This window comes from Stegostoma tigrinum, chromosome 3 (assembly GCF_030684315.1).
Source record: "Stegostoma tigrinum isolate sSteTig4 chromosome 3, sSteTig4.hap1, whole genome shotgun sequence".
In the NCBI taxonomy this organism is placed as follows: domain Eukaryota; kingdom Metazoa; phylum Chordata; class Chondrichthyes; order Orectolobiformes; family Stegostomatidae; genus Stegostoma; species Stegostoma tigrinum.
The window spans coordinates 138,372,307-138,395,518 of NC_081356.1; the positions used below are offsets into that span (position 1 = coordinate 138,372,307).

Genomic DNA, 23,212 nt, shown 5'->3' on the forward strand with positions numbered 1-23,212 from the left:
TTTTAATTTCTAAGTCAAAGATATCAAGAAACAGTTGGAGGCACTGACAACATTCCGGCAATAGTACTGAAGACTTAAGCTCCAGAACCTGCCACTCCCTCAGCCAAACTGTTCCAGTACACAGTCACAACACTGGGATCTACCTTAAATATGAAAATTTGCCTGGGTATGCCCTATACGCAAAAAACGGGACAAATCCAAGCCAGCCAATTACTGCCAGATCAGTCTCCTCTCGATCATTAGTAAAGTAATGGAAGGTGGCAGTAACAGAGCTGTCAAGCAGCAGCTGCTCAGTGACACCCAGTTTGGGTACACCAGGGCCACCCAGCTCCTGACCTCATTACTTGGTTCAAATATGGACAAAAGAGCTGAATTTCAATGTATCTCCACATTGTGAAGGGCAATAAATGCTGGCCCAGCCAGTGATGCCCATGTATATGGGACAAATAAAGGAACTTGGGATTAGGATACCTTTAGTTTTAGTTATTTTTGGTGCAGACTTGATGGGCCATAGGGCCTTTTCTGCACTGTATGAATCTAGGACCACAGGTCATAAATTAATAAAAAGCAATAGAGGAAGAGTCAAGAGAAGTGATGGTGAGGTCTCATACATTTAAGAATTAACACCAAATAATGTCGTGAGGAGGGGATTTGGATGTGAAATTGCAGAGGCCAAATCCTGGGGGAATATCTCAGGGAGTGGTGCAAGAGCAGAACAAGCAACTGCTTTGAGATTTTCCAGTTAATATTCAATCGGTAATGATGCAGTAATCACCAGCTCCCACACAGCTACACTCAGTGAATCTTAGAATCCCCACAATGTGGAAGCCGGCCGTTCAACCCATGGAGTCCATACCGGTCCTCTGAAGAGCTTCCCATCCAGACCCCACTGCCCTGCCATATCCCAGTATCCCTACATAGTCTGAACATCCCTGGATATTATGATCAAATTAGCATAGCCGATCCAGGTAACCTGCACATCTTTGGACTGTGGGAGGAAACTGGAGGACCTGGAGGAAACCCATGCAAACATGGGGAGAATGTGCAAACTCCACAGTTGGAGGAGGAGGGATTGACCCTGTGTTATGTTTGGAGCTGGTTTTGAGGCCACCGCTCATGTGAGCTTCAGTTTCTGAGGGGCAAGGATTTGTTCTGAAGGGATATGATTAGGTCCCTCCTTTCAGGGAATAACCCTTCTGCCTTTGTCCTTTAGCTAAAGAGACGAGCCGAGTGGATCTGCCTATCGATCAAGAGCTAGTGGAGCGAGGTGAGTGGGAGAAATTTCTGCCTGGCAGGTACTTTGTAAACTTACTGCCTGTTATCTGCCTGTACAGCAGAGAAAGTCAGTTTGCCTCGTTGTGTCTGTGCTTGCTGAAAAATGACCTACCAACCTTATCCCAGTTTGCAGCGTTTGGACTGTAGCCCTGTGTTTGAGGCTGTCACATTTGCAGCAATCTTCAGCCAGAGATGCCAAGTGGACGATCGATCTCTGCCTTCGTGGCCCACAGCATCACAAATGCCTGTCTTCAGCCAATTCTATTCAATCCAATGCAAGTAATAAAGACACCTTTAAAAGATAGAATTGGGGTGTGGAGGCATTTTCAAGATGGTAACTTTTAACTGATGGAGTGCCAATTTGAAGTATTGCTGAGGACACCATTATTTACAACATACTTATTGCATAACATTCTAACAAGGCTGTCAGATTAGATGCAGGGGGCGTGTTTCCCTGTTTGGGGAGTCTAGAACCAGAGCTCAGAAGGTGTTCAAATGAAACTCGCTGCAATAAATATTTAGCTTTTAAAGGCATCGAGGGATATGCAGCCAAAAAAATGGAATATAACATTGAGGTAAAGGATCTGCCAAGGCCGTTTTGAATGGCAGAGCAAGCTCAGTGAGCCAAGCGACCTATTGCTTTTCTTAGTTTTAATGTTTCAGTGTGAATGTCTTAGACGAGGAATGTGAATGTGAACTTTGCAGGTGACACAAAAATAGATGGGAAGACAGATAATCTAGAGAGACACGTAGGCAGATTAAGTGAGGGAGCAGAAACTTGATGAAATATAATGCAAAACTTTGAGGTTATGCACTTTGGCAGGAAGAATGGGACAGCCGCCAGTGATTTGAATGAAGAAATACTGCAGAAGGCTAGAGCACGCATGGATTTGGGAGTCCTCATGCATGAGATACAAATTGGCATTCAAGTTCACCGGTTAATAGGGAAAGCAAATTGATTTTGGCCTTTATTTCAAAGGGAATAGAGTATTTAAGGTCATAGAGATGTACACACTGTAACAGACCCTTCCGTCCAACTCATCCATGCTGACCAGAAATCCCAAATTAATCTAAGATAACAAAGTGTGGAGCTGGATGAACACAGCAGGCCAAGCAGCATCTCAGGAGCACAAAAGCTGACATTTCGGGCCTAGACCCTTCATCAGAGAGGGGGATGGGGAGAAGGAACTGGAATAAATAGGGAGAGAGGGGGAGGCAGATTGAAGATGGAGAGAAAACAAGATAGGTAGAGAGGAGAGTATAGGTGGGGAGGTAGGGAGGGGATAGGTCAGTCCAGGGAAGATGGACAGGTCAAGGAGGCGGGATGAGGTGGTAGGTAGGAAATGGAGGTGTGGCTTGAGATGGGAGGAAGGGATGGGTGAGAGGAAGAACAGGTTAGGGAAGAAGAGACAGGCTGGGCTGGTTTTGGGATGCAGTGGGGGGAGGGGATGAGCTGGGCTGGTTTTGTGATGCAGTGGGGGGAGGGGAGATTTTGAAGCTTGTGAAGTCCACATTGATACCATTGGGCTGCAGGGTTCCCAAGCGGAATATGAGTTGCTGTTCCTGCAACCTTTGGGTGGCATCATTGTGGCGCTGCAGGAGGCCCATGATGGACATGTCGTCTGAGGAATGGGAGGGGGAGTTAAAATGGTTCGCGACTGGGAGGTGCAGTTGTTTGTTGCAAACCGAGCGGAAGTGTTCTGCAAAGCAGTTGCCAAGCCTCCGCTTGGTTTCCCCAATGTAGAGGAAGCCGCACCGGGTACAGTGGATACAGTATACCACATTGGCAGATGTGCAGGTGAACCTCTGCTTAATGTGGAAAGTCATCTTGGGGCCTGGGATAGGGGTGAGGGAGGAGGTGTGGGGGCAAGTGTAGCACTTCCTGCGGTTGCAGGGGAAGGTGCTGGGTGTGGTGGGGTTGGAGGGGAGTGTGGAGTGGACAAGGGAGTCGCGGAGAGAGTGGTCTCTCCGGAATCTAGTCCTGTTTGCCAACGTTTGGCCCATATCTCTCTTAAAATCCTCCTATGCATCTACCCATCCACATGTCTTTTCAATATTGTAATTGTGTCAGCCTCCTCCACTTCCTGTGACAGCTCATTCCATATACACACTGCCCCCCACTACTGCGAGAAAATGTTGCCCCTTTGGTCCCTTTTAAATCTTTTCCCTCTCAACTTAAACTTACGCCCTCTAGTTTTGGACTGTTCTACCCTGGGGAAAAGACCTTGGCTATTCACCCTATCAATGCCCCTCATGATTTTATAAACCTGGGTAAGATAGTGGAATCAAGGGTTATGGGAATAAGGCAGGAACAGGATACTGATTGTGGATAATCAGCCATGATCATAATGAATGGTGGTGCTGGCTCGAAGGGCTGAATGGCCTACACTAGCACCTATTGTCTTTATACCCCTCAGCCTCCTACGCTCCAGGGAAAGTAGTCCCAGTCTTACCAGCCTCTCCCTGTAGCTCAAACCTTCCGACCCTAGCAACATCCTTGTAAACCTTTTCTGTACCCTTTCAAGTTTTGCAACATCTTGTATATAGCAGGGAGGCCAGCATTGAACACAGCATTCTAAAAGTGGCCCAACCCATGTCATGTACAGCTGCAACGTGACCTTCCATCTCCTTTACTCAGTGCGCTTACCAAATGCAGCCTTCGCTATCCTGTCTACCTGCAACTCTGCTTTCAAGGAACGATGACACTGCATCCCTAAGTCTGTTTGTTTAGTGACACTCCCCAGGACTCTACCATTAAGTGTATAACTCCTGCCCCGATTGGCTTTCCAAAATGCAGCACCTCACATTGATTTGAAATTAAACTCCATCTGCTGTAAGTTCGAAGGTTTTGCTAAATCTGTACCAAGTACTAGCCAGCGCACAGCTGGAATGCTGTATGCAGTTTTGGTCCCTTTATCTCAGGAAATATATATTGGCTCAGGAGGCAGCCCAGAGAAGGTTCACGCAGCTGTCTTAGGAGAAGAGGTTAACTAGATTGGGCCTGCACTCATTGGAGTTTAGAAGAATGAGGTGACCTTACTGAATTTGTTTTGGAAGTTTGAATTTGAAGGCAGAATACAGGGTTATTGGCAGGATTCTCGGCAGTGTGGAGGAACAGAGGGATCTTGGGGTCCATGTCCATAGATTCCTCAAAAGTTGCCATCCAAGTTGATAAGGTTGTAAAGAAGGCCTATGGTGTGTTGGCTTTCATTGGCAGGGGGAATTGAGTTTAAGAGCCGTGAGGTTATGCTACAGCTCTATGAAACTCTGGTTAGACCACACTTGGAATATTGTGTTCAATTCTGGTCACCTTATTATAGGAAAGATGTGGAAGGTTTAGAGAGGCTGCAGAGGAGATTTACCAGGATGCTGCCTGGACTGGAGGGCAGGTCTTATGAGAAAATGTTGAGGGAGCTAGGGCTTTTCTCATTGGAGCGAAGAAGGATGACAGGTTAGTTGATAGAGGTGTACAAGATGATGTGAGGCAAAGATAATGAATAGTCAGAGACTTTTTCTCAGGGTGGAAATGACTTTTACAAGGGGACATAATTTTAAGGTAATTGGAGGAACGTATCAGGGAGATGTCAGAGGTGGGTTCTTCACAGAGAGAGTGATGGGCGCGTGGAATGCGCTGCCAGCAGTGGTAGTGGGGTCAGGTACTTTAGAGACTTTTAAGCGACTCTTGGATGTTCACATGGAGGACAGTAAAATGTAGGGTATACAGGACAGATTGATCTTAGTAGGATAATAGTTCAGCACAACATCATGGGCCGAAGGGCCTGTACTGTGCTGTACTGTTTTTTTGAAACATGCAAGACTCTTAGGGGACTAGACAGGGTAGATGTGATGGGTTGTTTCCCCTTGTGGGAGAATCCAGAACCAAATACCATCATCAGAGGTTGAGTGGTTGCATGTTTCAAGACAGAAATGGGGAGGAATTTCCTAATATCCTCTACAAACCCACTGACTCCCACAGCTACCTGGTCTATACATCCTTACACCCTGCTTCCCGTAAAGACTCCATCCCACTCTCTCAGTTCCTCCGTCTCCGTCACATTTGTTCAGATGCGGCCAACTTCGACAAGGGAGCATTCGAAATGTCCACCTTTTTCCTCAGCCAAGGATTCTCCAGCTCCGTTGTTGACAGGGCTCTCAACCGGATCAGGCCCATCTCCCGCACTTCCACCCTCTCCCACTCTCTTCCCTCCCGCAACAGCGATAGGGTTTCCCTTGTCCTTACCTACCATCGCACCAGTATTCACATCCAGAAGATCATCAGACACCATTTCCGCCACCTCCAGCAAGATGCCACCACCAGTCACATATTCCCCTCCCCTCCCTTGTCCGCCTTCTGCAGGGACCTTTTTCTTCAGAAGAGGGTTTGAAGAAGGGTCCCGACCCAAAAGGTCAGCCTTCCTGCTCCTCTGATGCTGCTTGTCCTGCTGTGTTCATCCAGCTCTACACCTTGTTATATTGTTGTTGTTGTTGATGGGAGGAATTTCTTGAGGTTAGTGTGTCTGTGAATTCCTTTCTTGCAGAGGGCTGTCGAGATTGGGTCATTAAGTGTGTTCAAGACTGTGATAGATTTTTAATTAGAAGTCACATGACATCAGGTTACAGTCTAACAGACAAATTTGAAATCACAAGCTTTTGGAACACAGCCCGTTAGTCAGGTGAAGTGAGAGGGAAGCACACAGATGCAGAATTTATGGACAGAGAGATCGAGGGTAGAGAGTTCAAAAGATCATTCAAATTGAGTGGTGGTTTTTAATTAGTAAGGGAATCAAAGTGTTTAGAGAAATGGCAGTTAAGTGGACTTAAGGATCAACAGATTGACCACAATCTCATTAAATGGCAGAGAGGACTTGATGGGCTGAATGACCTACTTCTGCTCCTGTGTTTTATGGTTTTAAATGAGTTGAGGATTTCTGTCTTTACTGCTGTTCCAACAGTGAGCTTCAGACCTCTACCTCGCCTTGGGTGAAAAATCTTTTCCTCATCCCCTCTAACTGTTCAACTAATTGCTTTAAATCTATGCCCCTTCCCTCAGTCATTTCCCTCTACGCTGAGATAAATATGCTGTTCCCATCCAGTTTATCCAGACCCCTCACAGTTTTGTTGATCTCAACTAAATCACCCTGTAATCTCCCAGCAAGGAGAACAACCCCAGCTCATCCAGTCTTCGTAATCTAGGCAACGTCTTCGTAAATCCCTGTATCCCCTCTCTTGTGCAATTACAACTTTTCTATATTGAGAAATTGAGAACTATACGCACTGCACAAGTTGGGGCCTGACTAATGATTTATCCAATTCCAATATAACATTGCTGCACTTGTATTCTCTCCTTGCCTAATAAAGGAAAGGATCTTTATGCCACCTTAACCATCCTAACTACTGGAAACAACTTTCCCATTGGTAAGACCATGGGGAAACCAAAACTAGCAGGGTCTAGGTTTAAGGTGAGTGGGGAAAGATTTAAAAGGGACCTGAGGGGCAGCTGTTCCACACTGGATAGTGCGGGTGTAGAATGAACTGCCAGAAGAAGTGATAGAGGTGGGTACAGTTACAACAATTAAAAGAACATTTCAACAGATACGTGAATGGAAAAGGTTGAGAGGGATATGGGCCAAATGCAGGCAAGTGTGTCTAGTTCAGTTTAGGAAACCCGGTAGGCATGGCGGGCCAAAGGGCCTGTAATGTGTTGGACTGAAGAGCCTGTTTTTGCACTCTATGACTCAATGCCTGTATAAAAGGGAAAAGGGCACCAAGGACAAACTAGACCCATTACAGACGGGGGCAGGACACTATGTGGTTGGGAACAGGTTGATTGTCATTTGCCATTGAATATATTCTGCAAAGGCTGCTGCAGATGTAACCCGCTCTCTGAGGGGGAGATGAAGAGGAAGAATGCAGAGCTCCAGGCTTGTGAATGTGAAACCCATGGTGGGGAAAACATTAGAATAGTTTATAAATTATGTGATAACATTTAGAATTGAATGTGAGCATTGCGCAGAGTCAGTGTGCATCAGTGAAATGAGAGTGGCTCAGTGGTTAGCACTGCTGCCTCACATTAACACTAAAAAGACATTAACAAGTTGGTGGAGTGGGCAGGTGGATGGCAGAGAAGTATGAAGTAATGCACTTGGGTTGGAAGGAAATGGAGAGATTATATAGACAGACCTGAAAATGAAGTGTTAGCCTAGTGAAGCCACCAAACAGGATTACTTGCACACCAAACAGCGACAGCAGCAAGTGATAGACAGAGCTAAGCGATCCCACAACTAACAGATCAGATCTAAGCTCTGCAGTCCTGCCACATCCAGTTGTGAATGGTGGTGGGCAATTAAACAACTCACTGGAGGAGGAGGCTCCACAAATATCCCCATCCTCAATGATGGAAGGGCCCAGCACATCAGTGCAAAAGATAAGCCTGAAGCATTCACAGCAATCTCCAGCCAGAAGTGCCGAGTGGATGGTCCATCTTGGCTTCCGCCTCCTGCTGGTCTCCAGCATCACAGATACCAGTCTACAGCCAATTCGATTCACTCCACGTGATATCAAGAAATGGTTGGAGACACTGGACACTGCAAAGGCTACTGGCCCTGACAACATTCCAGCAATAGAAGACTTGTGCTCCAGAACTTGCCGCTCCCCTGGCCAAGCTGTTCCAATGCAGTTACAACACTGGCATCTACCTGACAATATGGAAAATTGCCCAGGTATGTCCTGTACACAAAAAGCAGGACAAATCCAGCCCAGCCGATACCGTCCCATCAGTCTCCTCTCGACCATCAGTCAGGTGATGGAAGGTGTCAGTAACAGAGCTGTCAAGCAGCACCTGCTCAGCAATAACCTGCTCAGTGACGCCCAGTTTGGGTTCCGCCAGGGCCACTCAGCTCCTGACCTCATTCCAGCCTTGGTTCCCACATGGACAGAAGAGCCGAATTCCCGAGGTGAGGTGAGAGTGACAGCCCTTGACATCAAGGCTGCATTCAACCGAGTGTGACGTCAAGGAGCCATGGCAAAACTGGAATCAGTGGGTACCAGGGGACAAACCCTCCGGTGGTTGGAGTCATACCTGACACAAAGGAAGGTGGCCTGGTTGTTGGAGGTCAATCATCTCAGCTCCAGGACATCTCCACAGGAGTTCGTCAGGGTAGTGTCTTCAGCCCAACCATCTTCAGCAGCTTCATCACTGATGCTCCTGCCATCATAAAGTCAGAAGTCAGAGGTTTGCTGATGGATTGTGCAATGTTCAGCACCATTCGCAAGTCCTCAGATAATGAAGCAGTCCACGTTCAAATGCAACAAGAGATATCCAGGTTTTGGCTGACAAGTGGCACGTAACTTTTGCAACACAAATGCCAGTCAATGACCATGTTCAACAAGAGACAATGTAATCACTGCCGCTTGATATCCAATGGTGTTACCATCACTGAATACCAGCTATCAATGTCCAGGTGTCTGCCATTGACCAAGAACTGAACTGGACACACTACATTAACACAGTGGCTACAAAAGCAAGACAGAAGCTGGGAATACTGCAGCAAGTAACTCAGCTACTGACTCCCCAAGGCCTGTCCACCATCTACAAGGCACAAGTCAGGAGTGTGATGGGATACTCCCCACTTGCCTGGATGGGGGCAGCCCCAACAACACTCAAGAAGCTCGACACCATCCAGGACAAAGCAGCCGCTTGATTGGCACCACATCCACAAGGATCCCTTCCCTCCACCACCGACACTCAGTAGCAGCAGTGTGTACCATTTGCAAGATGCAATGCAGAAATTCACCAAAAATCCTCAGACAGCACTTTCCAAACCCATGACCACTTTCATCTAGAAGGACAAGGGCAGCAGATATATGCCCCCCCCCCCACCTCCAGCAAGATCACCTCCAAGTAACTCACCATCCTGACCTGGAAATATATCACCATTCCATCACTGTCACTGAGTCAAAATCCTGAAATTCCCTCCCTAAGGGCATTGTTGCTCAACCCACAGCAGGAAGACTACAACAGTCCAAGAAGGCAGCTCACCCCTACCTTGGTTTGGAGTGTGTCTACTTCAACGCCAGGAGCATCCAGAATAAGGTGGGTGAACTTGCAGCATGGGTTAGTACCTGGGACTTTGATGTTGTGGCCATTTTAGAGACATGGATAGAGCAGGGACAGGAATGGTTGTTGCAGGTTCCGGGATTTAGATGTTTCACTAAGAACAGAGAAGATGGTAAAAGGGGCGGAGGTGTGGCATTGTTGGTCAAGGACAGTATTACAGTTGCAGAAAGGATGTTTGGGGACGCGTCAACTGAGGTAGTATGGGCTGAGGTTAGAAACAGGAAAGGAGAGGTCACCCTGTTGGGAGTTTCCTATAGGCCTCCGAATAGTTCCAGAGATGGAAAGGATAGCAAAGATGATTCTCGATAGGAGTGAGAGAGACAGGGTGGTTATCATGGGGGACTTCAACTTTCCAAATATTGACTGGGAACACTATAGTTCGAGGACTACAGATGGGTCAGTTTTTGTCCAGTGTGTGCAGGAGGGCTTCCTGACACAGGCCAACAAGGGACGAAGCCACATTAGATTTGGTACTGGGTAATGAGCCCGGCCAGGTGTTAGATTTGGAAGTAGGTGAGCACTTTGGTGATAGCGATCTCCATTCTGTTATCAGAGATAATGGGAACTGCAGATGCTGGAGAATCCAAGATAATAAAATGTGAGGCTGGATGAACACAGCAGGCCAAGCAGCATCTCAGGAGCACAAAAGCTGACGTTTCGGGCCTAGACCCTTCATCAGAAAGGGCGATGGGGTGAGGGTTCTGGAATAAATAGGGAGAGAGGGGGAGGTGGACCGAAGATGGAGAGAAAAGAAGATAGGTGGAGAGTGTATAGGTGGGGAGGTAGGGAGGGGATAGGTCAGTCCAGGGAGACGGACAGGTCAAGGAGGTGGGATGAGGTTAGTAGGTAGATGGGGGTGCGGCTTGGGGTGGGAAGAAGGGATGGGTGAGAAGAAGAACAGGTTAGGGAGGCAGAGACAGGTTGGACTGGTTTTGGGATGCAGTGGGTGGAGGGGAAGAGCTGGGCTGGTTCAGGGATGCGGTGGGGGAAGGGGAGATTTTGAAACTGGTGAAGTCCACATTGATACCATTAGGCTGCAGGGTTCCCAGGCGGAATATGAGTTGCTGTTCCTGCAACCTTCGGGTGGCATCATTGTGGCACTGCAGGAGGCCCATGATGGACATGTCATCTAAAGAATGGGAGGGGGAGTGGAAATGGTTTGCGACTGGGAGGTGCAGTTGTTTGTTGCGAACTGAGCGGAGGTGTTCTGCAAAGTTCACCTGTACATCTGCCAATGTGGTATACTGCATCCACTGTACCCGGTGTAGCTTCCTCTACGTTGGGGAAACCAAGCAGAGGCTTGGGGACCGCTTTGCAGAACACCTCCGCTCAGTTCGCAATAAACAACTGCACCTCCCAGTCGCAAACCATTTCCACTCCCCCTCCCATTCTTTCGAGGACATGTCCATCATGGGCCTCCTGCAGTGCCACAATGGCCCGAAGGTTGCAGGAACAGCAACTCATATTCCGCCTGGGAACCCTGCAGCCTAATGGTATCAATGTGGACTTCACCAGTTTCAAAATCTCCCCTTCCCCCACCGCATCCCTGAACCAGCCCAGTTCGTCCCCTCCCCCCTCTGCACCACACAACCAGCCCAGCTCTTCCCCTCCACCCACTGCATCCCAAAACCAGTCCAACCTGTCTCTGCCTCCCTAACCTGTTCTTCCTCTCACCCATCCCTTCTTCCCACCCCAAGCCGCACCCCCATCTACCTACTAACCTCATCCCACCTCCTTGACCTGTCCGTCTTCCCTGGACTGACCTATCCCCTCCCTACCTCCCCACCTATACTCTCTTCTCCACCTATCTTCTTTTCTCTCCATCTTCGGTCCGCCTCCCCCTCTCTCCCTATTTATTCCAGAACCCTCACCCCATCCCCCTCTCTGATGAAGGGTCTAGGCCCGAAACGTCAGCTTTTGTGCTCCTGAGATGCTGCTTGGCCTGCTGTGTTCATCCAGCCTCACATTACCTCCATTCTGTTATGTTTACTTTAGTGATGGAAAGGGATAGGTGTATCCCACTGGGCAAGAGTTATAGCTGGGGGAAAGGCAATTACGATGAGATTAGGCAAGATTTAGGGAGCATAGGATGGGGAAGGAAACTGCAGGGGATGGGCACATTAGAAATGTGGAGCTCATTCAAGGAAAAGCTCCTGTGTGTCCCAGATAAGTATGTACCTGTCAGGCAGGGAGAAAGCTGTAGAGCACGGGAGCCGTGGTTTACGAAGGAGGTGGAATCTCTGGTCAAGAGGAAGATTATGTTAGGATGAGATGTGAAGGCTCAGTTAGGGTGCTTGAGGGCTACAAGCTGGCCAGGAAAGACCTAAAGAGAGAGCTTAGAAGAGCCAGGAGAAGACATGAGAAGTTGTTGGTGGATAGGATCAGGGTAAACCCTAAGGCTTTCTATAGGTATTTAAGGAATAAAAGAATGATGAGAGTAAGATGAGGGCCAATCAAGGATAGCAGTGGGAAGTTGTGTGTGGAGTCAGAGGGGATAGGGGAAGCACGAAATGAATATTTTTCAACAGTATTCACTCTAGAAAACGACAATGTTGCCGAGGAGAATACTGAGATATAACCTACTGGACTAGGTGGGCTTGAGGTTCACAAGGAAGAGGTATTAGAAATCCTACAGAGTGTGAAGATAGATAAGTCCCCTGGGCTGGATGGGATTTATCTCGGATCCTCTGGGAAGCCAGGGAGGAGATGGCCGAGCCTTTGCCATTGATCTTTAACTCGTCATTGTCTACAGGAATAGTGCCAGATGACAGGAGGATAGCAAATGTGGTTCCCCTGTTCAAGAAGGGGAGTAGAGACAACCCTGGTAATTATAGACCAGTGAGCCTTACCTCAGTTGTTGGTAAAGTGTTGGAAAAGGTTATAAGGGATAGGATTTATAATCATCTAGAAAAGAATAATTTGATTGGGGATAGTCAGCACGGTTTTGTGAAGGGAAGGTTGTGCCTCACAAACCTTATTGAGTTCTTTGAGAAGGTGACCAAACAGGTAGATGAGAGTGAACCAGTTGATGTGGTGTATATGGATTTCAGCAAGGCGTTCGATAAGGTTCCCCACAGTAGGCTATTGTACAAATGCGGAGGAATGGGATTGTGGGAGATATCGCAGTTTGGAATGGAAATTGGCTTGCTGAAAGAAGACAGAGGGTGATGTTTGATGGGAAATGTTCATCCTGGAGACCAGTTACTAGTGGTGTATCGCAAGGGTCGGTGTTGGGTCCACTGCTGTTTGTCATTTTTATAAATGACCTGGATGAAGGCGTAGAAGGATGGGTTAGTAAATTTGCAGACGACACTAAGGTCGGTGGAGTTGGGATAGTGACGAGGGATGCTGTAGGTTGCACAGAGACATAGATAAGCTGCAGAGCTGGGCTGAGAGGTGGCAAATGGAGTTTAATGCAGACAAGTGTGAGGTGATGCACTTTGGTTGGAGTAACCAGAATGCAAAATACTGGGCTAATGGTAAGATTCTTGGTAGAGTAGATAAGCAGACAGATCTCGGTGTCCACGTACACAGATCCTTGAAAGTTGCCACCCAGGTTGACAGGGCTGTTAAGAAGGCATACAGTGTTTTAGCTTTTATTAATAGAGGGATCACGTTCCGGAGCCAAGAGGTTATGCTGCAGCTGTACAAAACTCTGGTGCGGCCGCACTTGGAGTATTGCGTACAGTTCTGGTCACTGCATTATAAGAAGGATGTGGAAGCTTTGGAAAGGGTGCAGAGGAGATTTACTAGGATGTTGCCTGGTATGGAGGGAAGGTCTTAGGAGGAAAGGCTGAGGGACTTGAGGCTGCTTTCATTGGAGAGCAGAAGGTTGAGAGGTGACTTAGTTGAAACATAAAATAATCAGAGGGTTAGATAGGGTGGCTAGGGAGAGCCTTTTTCCTAGGATGGTGACGGTGAGCACAAGGGGGCATAGCTTTAAATTGAGGGGTGAAAGATATAGGAGAGATGTCAGAGGTAGTTTCTTTACTCAGAGAGTGGTAAGGGAATGGAATGCTTTGCCTGCAACGGTAGTAGATTTGCCAACTTTAGGTACAGTTAAGTCATCATTGGATAAGCATATGGACGTACATGGAATAGTGTAGGTTAGATGGGCTTGAGATCGGTGTGACACGTCGGCACAACATCGAGGGCCGAAGGGCCTGTACTGTGCTGTAATGTTCTGTGTTATCAAGGAGCAACTAGGGATGGGCAAGAAATGCTGGCCCACCAGTGACACCCACATCCCACAAACGAGTAGGAAAAACGCTAATTGGCAGAGCAGGCTTGAGGGACTGAATGGCCTCGTCCAACTCCTAATTTGTGTGTTCGAATGTCAAAAGTTAGGATAATGTTGTAGCAAGCAATTGGCAAATGGTATGTTAGCCTTCATTGCAAGGAGCTTTGAGTAGAGGAGTAAAGATGTCTTAATACAGTATTCTGCACAGTTTTGGTCCCTTTATTTCAGGGCGTCAATATTTGGCGCAGAGAGATATTTACCAGATTAATCTGCGGAATGAAGTAAATGATTACATTTTCAAAGAATGAGAGGTGATCTTGTTGAAACTGAGCCTGCAGAAATCCACTAGTCAGCAGCTGCCAGACTGAGAAAGACTCCTTCATTCTGGATGTGAGTTTGCTCACTGAGCTGGAAGGTTCGTTTTCAGACGTGTCGTCACCATTCTAGGTAACATCATCAGTGAGCCTCCGACGAAGCGTTGGTGTTATGTCCCGCTTTCTCTTTATCTGGTTAGGTTTCCTTGGGTTGGTGATGTCATTTCCTGTTCCTTTTCTCAGGGGATGGTAGATGGGCTCCAAATCAATGTGTTTGTTGATGGAGTTCCGGTTGGAATGCCATGCTTCTAGGAATTTTCATGCACGTCTCTAGTTTGGCTCGTCCTAGGATGGATGTGTTATCCCAATCAAAGTGGTGTCCTTCCTCAACTGTATGTAAGGATACGAGTGATAGCGGGTCATGTCGTTTTGTGGCTAGTTGATGTTCATGTATCCTGGTGGCTGGCTTTCTGCCTGTTTGTCCAATGTAGTTGGAGCTACAAATGAGCTACAAATCTTCTCAAAACTCCTTCATCCACAGCCTCTGCTGTCTGCCAGTTTCCTATCCATGCCTAGTTACTTGCCCCAACTCCATGGGCTTTTATCTTATTTAGCAGCCTCCTGTGTGGCACCTCTTTAAATGTCTTCCGAAAATCTAAATAGATCATCTCTACTGGCTCTCCTTTGTCTAACTTGCTCATTAGCTGTCAAAGAATTCTAAATATTTGTCAGGCATGACCTCCCCTTGGCAAAAGCTGTGCTGACTCTGCTCTATTTTACCGTAGACTTCCAATACTCTGCAGTCTCATCCTTAATAATGGACTGAAAAACCTTACCAACAAGCAAGGTCAGGCTCTTCTGTCTCTGCCTCCCTTCCTTCTTAAACAGGGCTATTACGTTAGTGGACCCTCCTTGATTCCAGTGATTCCTGAATGACCACCACCAATGTTTTTGTAATCTCCTCAGCTATCTCCTTCAGAACTGTGGGATGTAGTCCATCTGGACGGGGTGACTGAATTATCTACCTTTTAGACCTTTCAGCTTCCCTGGCACCTTCTTCCTCTCTGTCCCCCCCGATTCTCTAGGAGTTTTAGTATGCTGCTGGTGTCTCACACTGTGAAAACTGATGCAAAGTACCTATTCAGTTGCTCCCGTCATTTCTGTGTTCCCCATTACTACTTATTCAGCCGCATTTTCCAGTAGTCCAATGTCCACTCTTGCCTCTCTCTTACAATCTTCTTTTAAGATACATAAAAGGTAAGAGTTCTTTTTATATTATTAACTAGCTTACCCTCATATTTCATCTTATCTCTGTTATTACTTTTTTGGTTGTCCTGTGCAGGTTTTTAAAGGCTCCCCAATCCTGTGGCTTCCCACTAATCTTCAACACATTGTTTGCTTTTTCTTTTACTTCTGTGCTGTTCCTCACTTGCCTTGTCAGCCACGGTTGCCTCATTTTCCCCTTAGCATGTTCCTTCTTCTGGGATGAATTTCTGCTGTGCCTCCTAAATCTCAGGATAATGGAAAGGCCCTTAAAAGCTGAGGTGAGGAGGAAACCACTTCACTGAGAGGATGGTGAATCTTTGGAGCTCTCTACCCCAGAGGGTGATGGAAGTTTAATCATGGGTCAAGTCCAAGACAGAAATTGCTAAGTTTCTGGAGACTGTCGGCATCTCAGGAAATGGAAAGAGTGCTGGAAGGTGTCATTGAGGAGATGACCAGCCGTGGTATAACTGAATAATGAAGAGGGCTTAATGAGCTAAATTGCCTACTCCTGTTCCTATATTCTGTGCCTGTACATCTGACTCCTGCCACCTTGGCCAGTATCTAGTTCTCGATTTCCCTGTTGGGTTTTGAGTTTTGATTTGATGTGTTTGTGTTTAGCTTCATTATGCTTTGATTTGATGTGATTACATTCTGAAGTTACCCGTCCTTTCTCCTTGCAGTCACTGATCAATACAACCAGTCACTTATATTCTGTCCTGAGGATCCCAAGATCTTCTTCAGCATCCGGGAGCCCATCGTAAACAGAGTATTCACCAGCTGTCAGCACCGAGGCTTCACGAACAAGTGTGTGCCCTTCACCGGGAGCTCTGCAGGGATCACTTTCTCATATTAACTCATTTATATCTTAGAAACAGTTGCACATCTGCTTGCCTGTCTTCCTTTTTGCATAATATCGCTTTCCTGTTGTTACATTTCTGATGCACGTTTGTTTTGCATTTTTCCGAGTATAAATTTCCTATTTAAACTGTCATAATGCCCTACCTGCACGTTTTCAGTGTCCGCGGCTTTTTTTACATTGAGGTTACTGTTTTTGATAACTTTACAATTTATTAACAGTGAAAAGAAAGGCCATTCAGCACAACCAGTTGAGACTGGGCTTTGCTTCTTCCACATTCCGGAACATACTTGTCGGAGCAAGATTACGCTACTTGACCCATTGCACCTGCTCTACGTTTGATTGTGGCTGATAGCTTCGTTAACTTCATTCTCCTGCGTTCACTTCTTAACCCTGGTCCCCTTACTAATCAAGAATGTTTTCCTTAAACACACTCAATGACTTGGCCCCCACAGCCCATTGTGGCAGTGGGTTCACAGGTTCCCCACACTCTGGCTGATAATTCCTCCTCATCTCAGTTCTAAGGGGTCCTTCACTCTGAGGCTGTATCCTTGGGTGTTAGTCTCTCTTACTAGTGGAAACATCTTCAGCATGACAATTGCATCCAGGCCTCTCAGTATTTTGTAAGTTTCAGTGCAATTTCCCCTCATTCTTCTCACCTCCATCGAATACAGATCAGAGTCCTCAACCGCTCCTCATATGATCAGAATCTCTAAGACTAATTACAATTAGGTGGGAACTGGAGAAATTAAACTGGGACGGCCGCTTGATGGTAAATCCAAATCTGGCATGTAGGAGTCTTTTGAATACCAATTAATCAGAATTCAGGACCAGCACATTGATGTGAAAATGATAGCGAGGGAAGGCAAGATTCAGGAAACCAGGATAACAAGACATATTGAAAGTTTAGTCGTAAAGGAAAAGGAAGAACATGTAGGATTTAAGAAACTGAAATTACACAAGCCCCTTGAGGAGTATAAAGAAATCAGCGAAGAATTTAGACAAGGAATTAGGAGGGCTGAAAGGGGCTCTAAATGCACTTGGCAAGTGGGATTAAGGAGAATCCCCAGGTATGTTATGTATATTAGGAGCAAAGTGGGTAACTACAGAAAGCGTGGGTCCAATCAAGGACAAAGAAGAGAATTTACACATAGAGCCAATAGCCAATCTTGTTACTTTTTTTCAGAAAGGTGACCGAGATATTGCAGGAAATAATAGGCTGGTGAGCCTTACGTCATGGTGGGGAAATTATTGGAGAAGATTGTTAAGGACAGGATTTACTCAAATTTGTAAAAAAAAAAAGGCTTATTAGGGATAGCAAGGCTTTGTGAGGGGAGGTCTTGTTTCACAAACTTGATTGAATTTTTTGAGGAAGTGATTGAGGGTAGAGAAATGAATGTTGTCAGCATAGGCTTTTAGTAAAGCCTTTGAAAAAGCCTGTCATGGTAAACTGGTCTGGAGATTAAGTCACATGGGATCCCCAGTGAATTGTTAAGGTGGATATAACATAGACTTTGACATAGAGGGTAGTTCCTCTGGAGCGCGGTGGAGGCCGGGATGTTGGATGCCTTCAAGGCAGAGATCGACAAATTTTTGATCTCAGAAGGAATCAAGGGCTACGGGGAGAGTGCAGTGAAGTGGAGTTGAAATGCCCATCAGCCATGATTTAAATGGCAGAGTGGACTTGATGGGCCGAATGGCCTTACTTCCACTCCTGTGTCTTATGGTCTTGTGGAAGAGTGTCTTTCTGACTGGAGATTTGTGACCACTGGTATTGTGCAAGGATCAGTGATGGCACCTCTGTTGTTTGTAATATACATATAAATGATTTGGCTGAAGGTATAGTGATCTGATTAGTAAGTTTGCAGATAAACAAAAATTGGAGGAGCTGTGGCCAGTGAGGAAGGTTGTCAAAGGATAGCTAAAAAGTCGGGTGGAGAAATGGCAGGTGCATTTTAATCAGGATGAGTTTGAGATAGAGTCATAGAGATTTACAGCACAGAAACAGATCCTTTGGTCCAACTTGAGCATGCCGACCAGATATCCTAGATAAGTCTAGTTGCATTTGCCAGCATTTGGCACATTTCCCTGTATACCCTTCCTATTCATGTACCCATCCAGGTGCCTTTTAAATGTTGTAATTGTACCAGCTTCCACCACTTCCTCTGGCAGCTCATTCCATACATGCACCACCCTCTGCATGAAAAAGTTAGCCCTTAGGTTCCCTTTTAAATCTTGTAAATGAGATGATGCATTTTGGGAGGTAAAATGCAAGAGGAAAGTATACAGCAAATGGCAGGACCCTTAGGAGCATTGGTATGCTGGGGGTTCTTGGAGTGCAAGTCCATAGGCCCCTGAAAATGGTAACACCAGTGGATAAAGTTGTAAAGAAGGGATATGACATGCTTCGCTTCATCAGTTGGGTTACTGAATATAAAAGTTGGCAAGTCATGTTGCAGCTGTATAACACTTTAGTCGGGTCACATTTGGGAGTATTGCGTGCAGTTCTAGTTGCTGCACGAGAGAAAGGGCACAAAAGATTTTTACCAGGATGTTGCCTGGATTGGAATGTGTTAGCTATGAGGAGATTGTATACACTTGGGCAAACTTGGATGGTTTTTGCTCGAGTGTTGGAGGCTGAGGGGTGACCTGAAAAGAATATGTAAAATGATGAGAGGCATGGATAGAATGGATTCTGTCTTCCCAGTGTGGAATATCAAATAATAGGGGACACAGTTTTAAGATAAGAGGCAGAAATTTAAAGGAGATGTGCGAGGAAAGTTTTTACACAGAGAGTGGTATGTGCCTGTAGTGCACTGCCAGTGGAGATGGTAGATGCAGGTTGAGTGGCCTCCTCCATTACCATGATGACAACTAAGTGTAACCACTGAGCTGATTTACATTTCTTTAGTCAGTAAAGATTTCTAAGACAGAGGAACATATAGAACAGGAGAGCGCTGTTTAAGGTAGCAATGTTTAAGAGGCACTTAGACAGACACATGAACAGGCTGGGAATAGAGGAACACGGACCACGTGCAGGCAGATGGGATTAGTTTGGAATGGCATTGTGTGTTGGTGCAGACATGTTGGACCAAAGGGCCTGCTCTATATGTTCCTCTGTCTTAAAAATCTTTAATGACTAAAGAAACAGAAACCAGTTCAGTGGAAATGCTTAGACTGAGTCATTACGATACTGGAGGAGGCCATGTAGCCCTCTTGCCCAGGCTAGCTCTCTGGAGAGTGGTCCACTTAGCCCCATTCCCTCACCCTATTCCTTTATCACTCTGTCATCATTCCATTTGACCCTGACCAGCTCAGCTCCCATTGTGTGGAAATTGGCTGCCTTCCAAGTTGGAAGTTGTTTCTTGCTATTCTCCGCCACTAATCTCAAACTTCTTGTTGAAGTTTTCCAGCATTGAAACTTCAGACTACTGTGAGGTCCATTCATATCCCAATACCCGATCCATCAAAACCTCAGTTTTGGTTGAGCTGAAAATGTACTGATCAATGAATATAGTGGTCATGTCTCAGTTTCTCCACCTCATAACCCTTTCCTCCAATGTGTTCCAATTGATGTTTATGTTACTGAAGTTCCCCAGTGTTCCCATTCCATAGCTGTTGTATATTTGTGACTTCCCAGATTTATTCCTTTACTGAACCTGTTTGATCATCAGTTAGATCCTGGTTGATTTCAATCCATTTATCTGCCTTTGCTTCATAACCTTTGAAACCCTCTCCAGTAAAAACCTCTAATAGCCTCAGAAGTCCGTTGTTTTCCCGTAATTCACAGCCTTCTACAGAGAGTTCCAGAATACTCTGAAAAGAAGCAATTTCTGGCTTTGCTGCTGACTGGACCTGAATGAATTGTATGAACTTCCCTTCCTCTCCAGGACTTCCCCACCTGAAGAAATGGTTTCTTTCTGTCCACACAATTAACATAATTATTTAAACAAATCATCGAGATATTAGTTTAATTGTGTATTCTCAAAAACATAAGCCTCAATGTAACCTGTTCCTCATCATTCAGTCTGGAATATTGTGGTTGATTAGATTTGCCGCCTCCTGTTCCAGTGTTGATAAAGAGTGTCATCCAGGGGAAAGAATGGGGTTTGGGGTGTGGGGGCTGAGTGTTAAGCTTTACCACAGGGCAAGGGGAGAGGTTGGCTGGTTGATGTGTTTGGGGCTGGGAGTTTCTGATGGCATCAGCACAGGTTCCTGACCCCTTTCTGACTCCCGTCTGTCTTTGTCTTTCTCTCTCCAGGATGAGTGTACGCTCGAGGTGCTGGGATGCCTGTATGGTGGTGGATGGTGGGACTTCATTTGAATTCAATGATGGTGCAATCGCCACCCTGACTGTGGACAAGGAGGATGCCTTGTGCACAGTTGTCCTGGAGGACTAAGATTCTCTCCCAATACCCGGGGCACCATTGGACTGTGCTGTACTACTGAGTGGGTGGCAGGGGGGAACATGGGCTCGCAGTCACTTCCTTCTCCAGCTGAATGGCCGGGATGCCTGGGGGTTTGAGCTGTTTGTGGATGGGAGTCTGGGTTTCTGTGCAGCATGGGCTAGTGCAGCTGGGACGAGAGGGTGGACTCAGTCAAGGGTTGTATCCAGAGAATGTTGGCTAGGCTGCAGCAGATTGGAGCCCAGTTATTACGTTCTCCAGCCAAATTATTGTGTTCCAGCAGCCTCAGGTTATGCACCTTGTTACACAGGGAAAAGTCCTCCTTCTGGTGTATCTATCGCTGAAGCCTCCCTCTCCCTCTTCCGCGGGCAGTAGCTGTTGTACATGCCCTTCTGTGGGAACCAAGGTGCTATCTGAATAATTGATCCAGACTGAGATCCCACAGGGGAAGGGTCCTGACTACAGCATTTATTGGCGAGTGAACAGCTAAGACACAATTGGCTTGGTCAGTAACCCTGGCCTCCCATAATCCAAAGCACTAGCAAAGAGGGAGAGGTTAGGTGTGCCAAAAGGAGGTGATGAGGAGGTGTCTGGCGTGTGTGTGTGTGTGCGTGCGTGCGCGAATGAGTGTGAACTGCACCAATACAATCAGACAAAAAATAAAGTCAAAAACAATAATAAACTTTCGAACAAGCTTCAGTGCTTTCTGTAGTTGACTGTCAGGTGAACACTGGTTCAGTTGTAATCAGATTGGCATAGCACAGGAAAGCGCATTCAGTCTACTGTACCTGCGCTAGCTGTCCAGTCAGTCCCTGGAATTTTCTTCTCCCTGTTGGAAATTCCTATTGAAGCCGCTGTCAGGCAGTATGTTCCAGATTACAACACGGTGTTTAATTGGACTTTTGTCAACAATGTTAACTGTGTCCACTGATTACTGACTCATCAGCCCTTGGAAATAGTTACTAACTCTTCATTTTTCTCCATCAGGTCTCAGCTTCTCCATCTCTGCTGGAGGGAACCCCACTAACTGCTTGAGTCTCTCTCCATTAGTGTACTAACTCATATCCGACCCCATTCCCATCAATGTCTTTCACATCCTCTCCAGGAACAGAAGAACTAGGAGCAGGAATAGGCCATTCAGCCCGTTGAGCCTGCTCTGTCATTCAGTGCCACCATGCTCTCAATTACCCTTTCCCACCCACTCTCCATGAGCTTTCAACGCATTGCTAATTAAAGATCTGTATGTCTCCTCTTTAAATTTATTTAATGTCCCAGTTTGCACCATACTCTGGGCTAATGAATGACCTTTCGAGAGAAGTGATTGCTCCTTGTCTCTGTTTCAACTACCACTCCTTAAACTAAAACCATGACCTCTCATTCTAGATTATCCCACATTAGGAAACATCCTGCCTACTTTATCAATTCCTTTAGCATCTTATCTACCTCAATTAGATCTTCTCTTATTCTAAACTCCAGACAGAATCAGCCGAAGCTGCTCAATCTCTCTTTATAAGACAAACCACTCATATGTGGAATCAATCAAGTGAACTTCCTCTTATCAGCCTCCAATATAATTAGTTCCCTCCTCAAGTAAGGGGAGCCCACAGTTGTCCAGGGTACTCCAGGTGCAATTTCACTAATGCTGTCTGTAGTAAAACAGTACTTCTGTACTTTTATACTCAATTCCATTAACAGTATATGAAAATTCCTTGTACCTTCCTTATTACCTGGTATACCTTCATACAGTTTTCTGAAATTCATGCACAAGAACATCCTGATCTCTCTGCACCCTGCGCGCTGAAGTTTCTCTCTGAGATAATTTGTCTTTGTATCCGTCCGACTAAAACAGAAAACCTCACGTTTTTCCATGTTAAACTTCCTCTGTTTAATTTTGATCCATTCACTTAAGAAATTTACAAATGGATATAGATATATTATTTCTGTATTGCATCTTACTTTCTCACCTATTTTCATGTCAACTACTTTAGCTGTAACAATTTCTATCTGTGCATCCAAGTCATTAATATAGATTGTAAATAGTTGGGGCACAAAGACTGAACCCTGTGGCACCCCACTAATTATGCCTTGCCAACCAGAAAAAGACCCATTTATCCTGACTCTCTGCTTTCTGCTGGTTAGCCAGATTACTGTCCAAGCTAATAAATTAGCCTTAACTCCTGAATGTGAGTTTGCTCGCTGAGCTGGAAGGTTAGTTTTCAGACGTTTCGTCACCATTCTAGGTAACATCATCAGTGAGCCTCCGACGAAGCGCTGGTGTTATGTCCTGCTTTCTAAGGTAAACCCAAGGAAACCTAACCAGATAAATAGAAAGCGGGACATAACACCAGCACTTCGTCGGAGGCTCACTGATGATGTTACCTAGAATGGTGACGAAACGTCTGAAAACGAACCTTCCAACTCAGCGAGCAAACTCACAACCAGAACCTCAACCTGAGCTACAAATCTTCTCAAAACCCGCTAACCCTTAACTCCATTTGATCTAACCTTGTGCATTAACCTTTTGTGTGGCTCCCTACTAAATGCCTTCTGGAATCTCAGATAAGATACATCTACAGGAAAAACCTATCAGGTTCACTAATGTCATTTAAGGAAGGGAATCTGCCACCCTCACCTGGTCTGGCCTACATGTGACTCCAGACCCAAATTAATATGGTTGACTCTGAATTGCCCTCTGAAAAGGCCTGGCAAGCCATTCAGTTGGGGACACTACAAAATCTC

General features: G+C 46.0%; 1 protein-coding gene across 8 annotated transcripts in view; it reads left to right on the forward strand.

The window, feature by feature from the left end:
* nadk2 (NAD kinase 2, mitochondrial) overlaps positions 1-21,184 on the forward strand; it is a 70,974-nt gene extending 49,790 nt beyond the window's left edge. For 4 of the 8 annotated variants that reach the window (XM_059644988.1, XM_059644989.1, XM_059644992.1 and 1 more), the window contains 3 exons: positions 1,214-1,267; positions 15,892-16,015; positions 20,329-21,184. In XM_059644988.1, coding sequence (XP_059500971.1) covers positions 1,214-1,267; positions 15,892-16,015; positions 20,329-20,467 — 317 coding nt within the window. In that variant the 3' untranslated portion in view covers positions 20,468-21,184. Of the gene's footprint in view, positions 1-1,213; positions 1,268-9,278; positions 9,368-15,891; positions 16,016-20,328 lie in introns of those variants that run through there. The other 4 variants (XM_059644991.1, XR_009445625.1, XR_009445624.1 and 1 more) reach the window with 4 other exon arrangements.
* Positions 21,185-23,212: the final 2,028 nt, after the last annotated feature.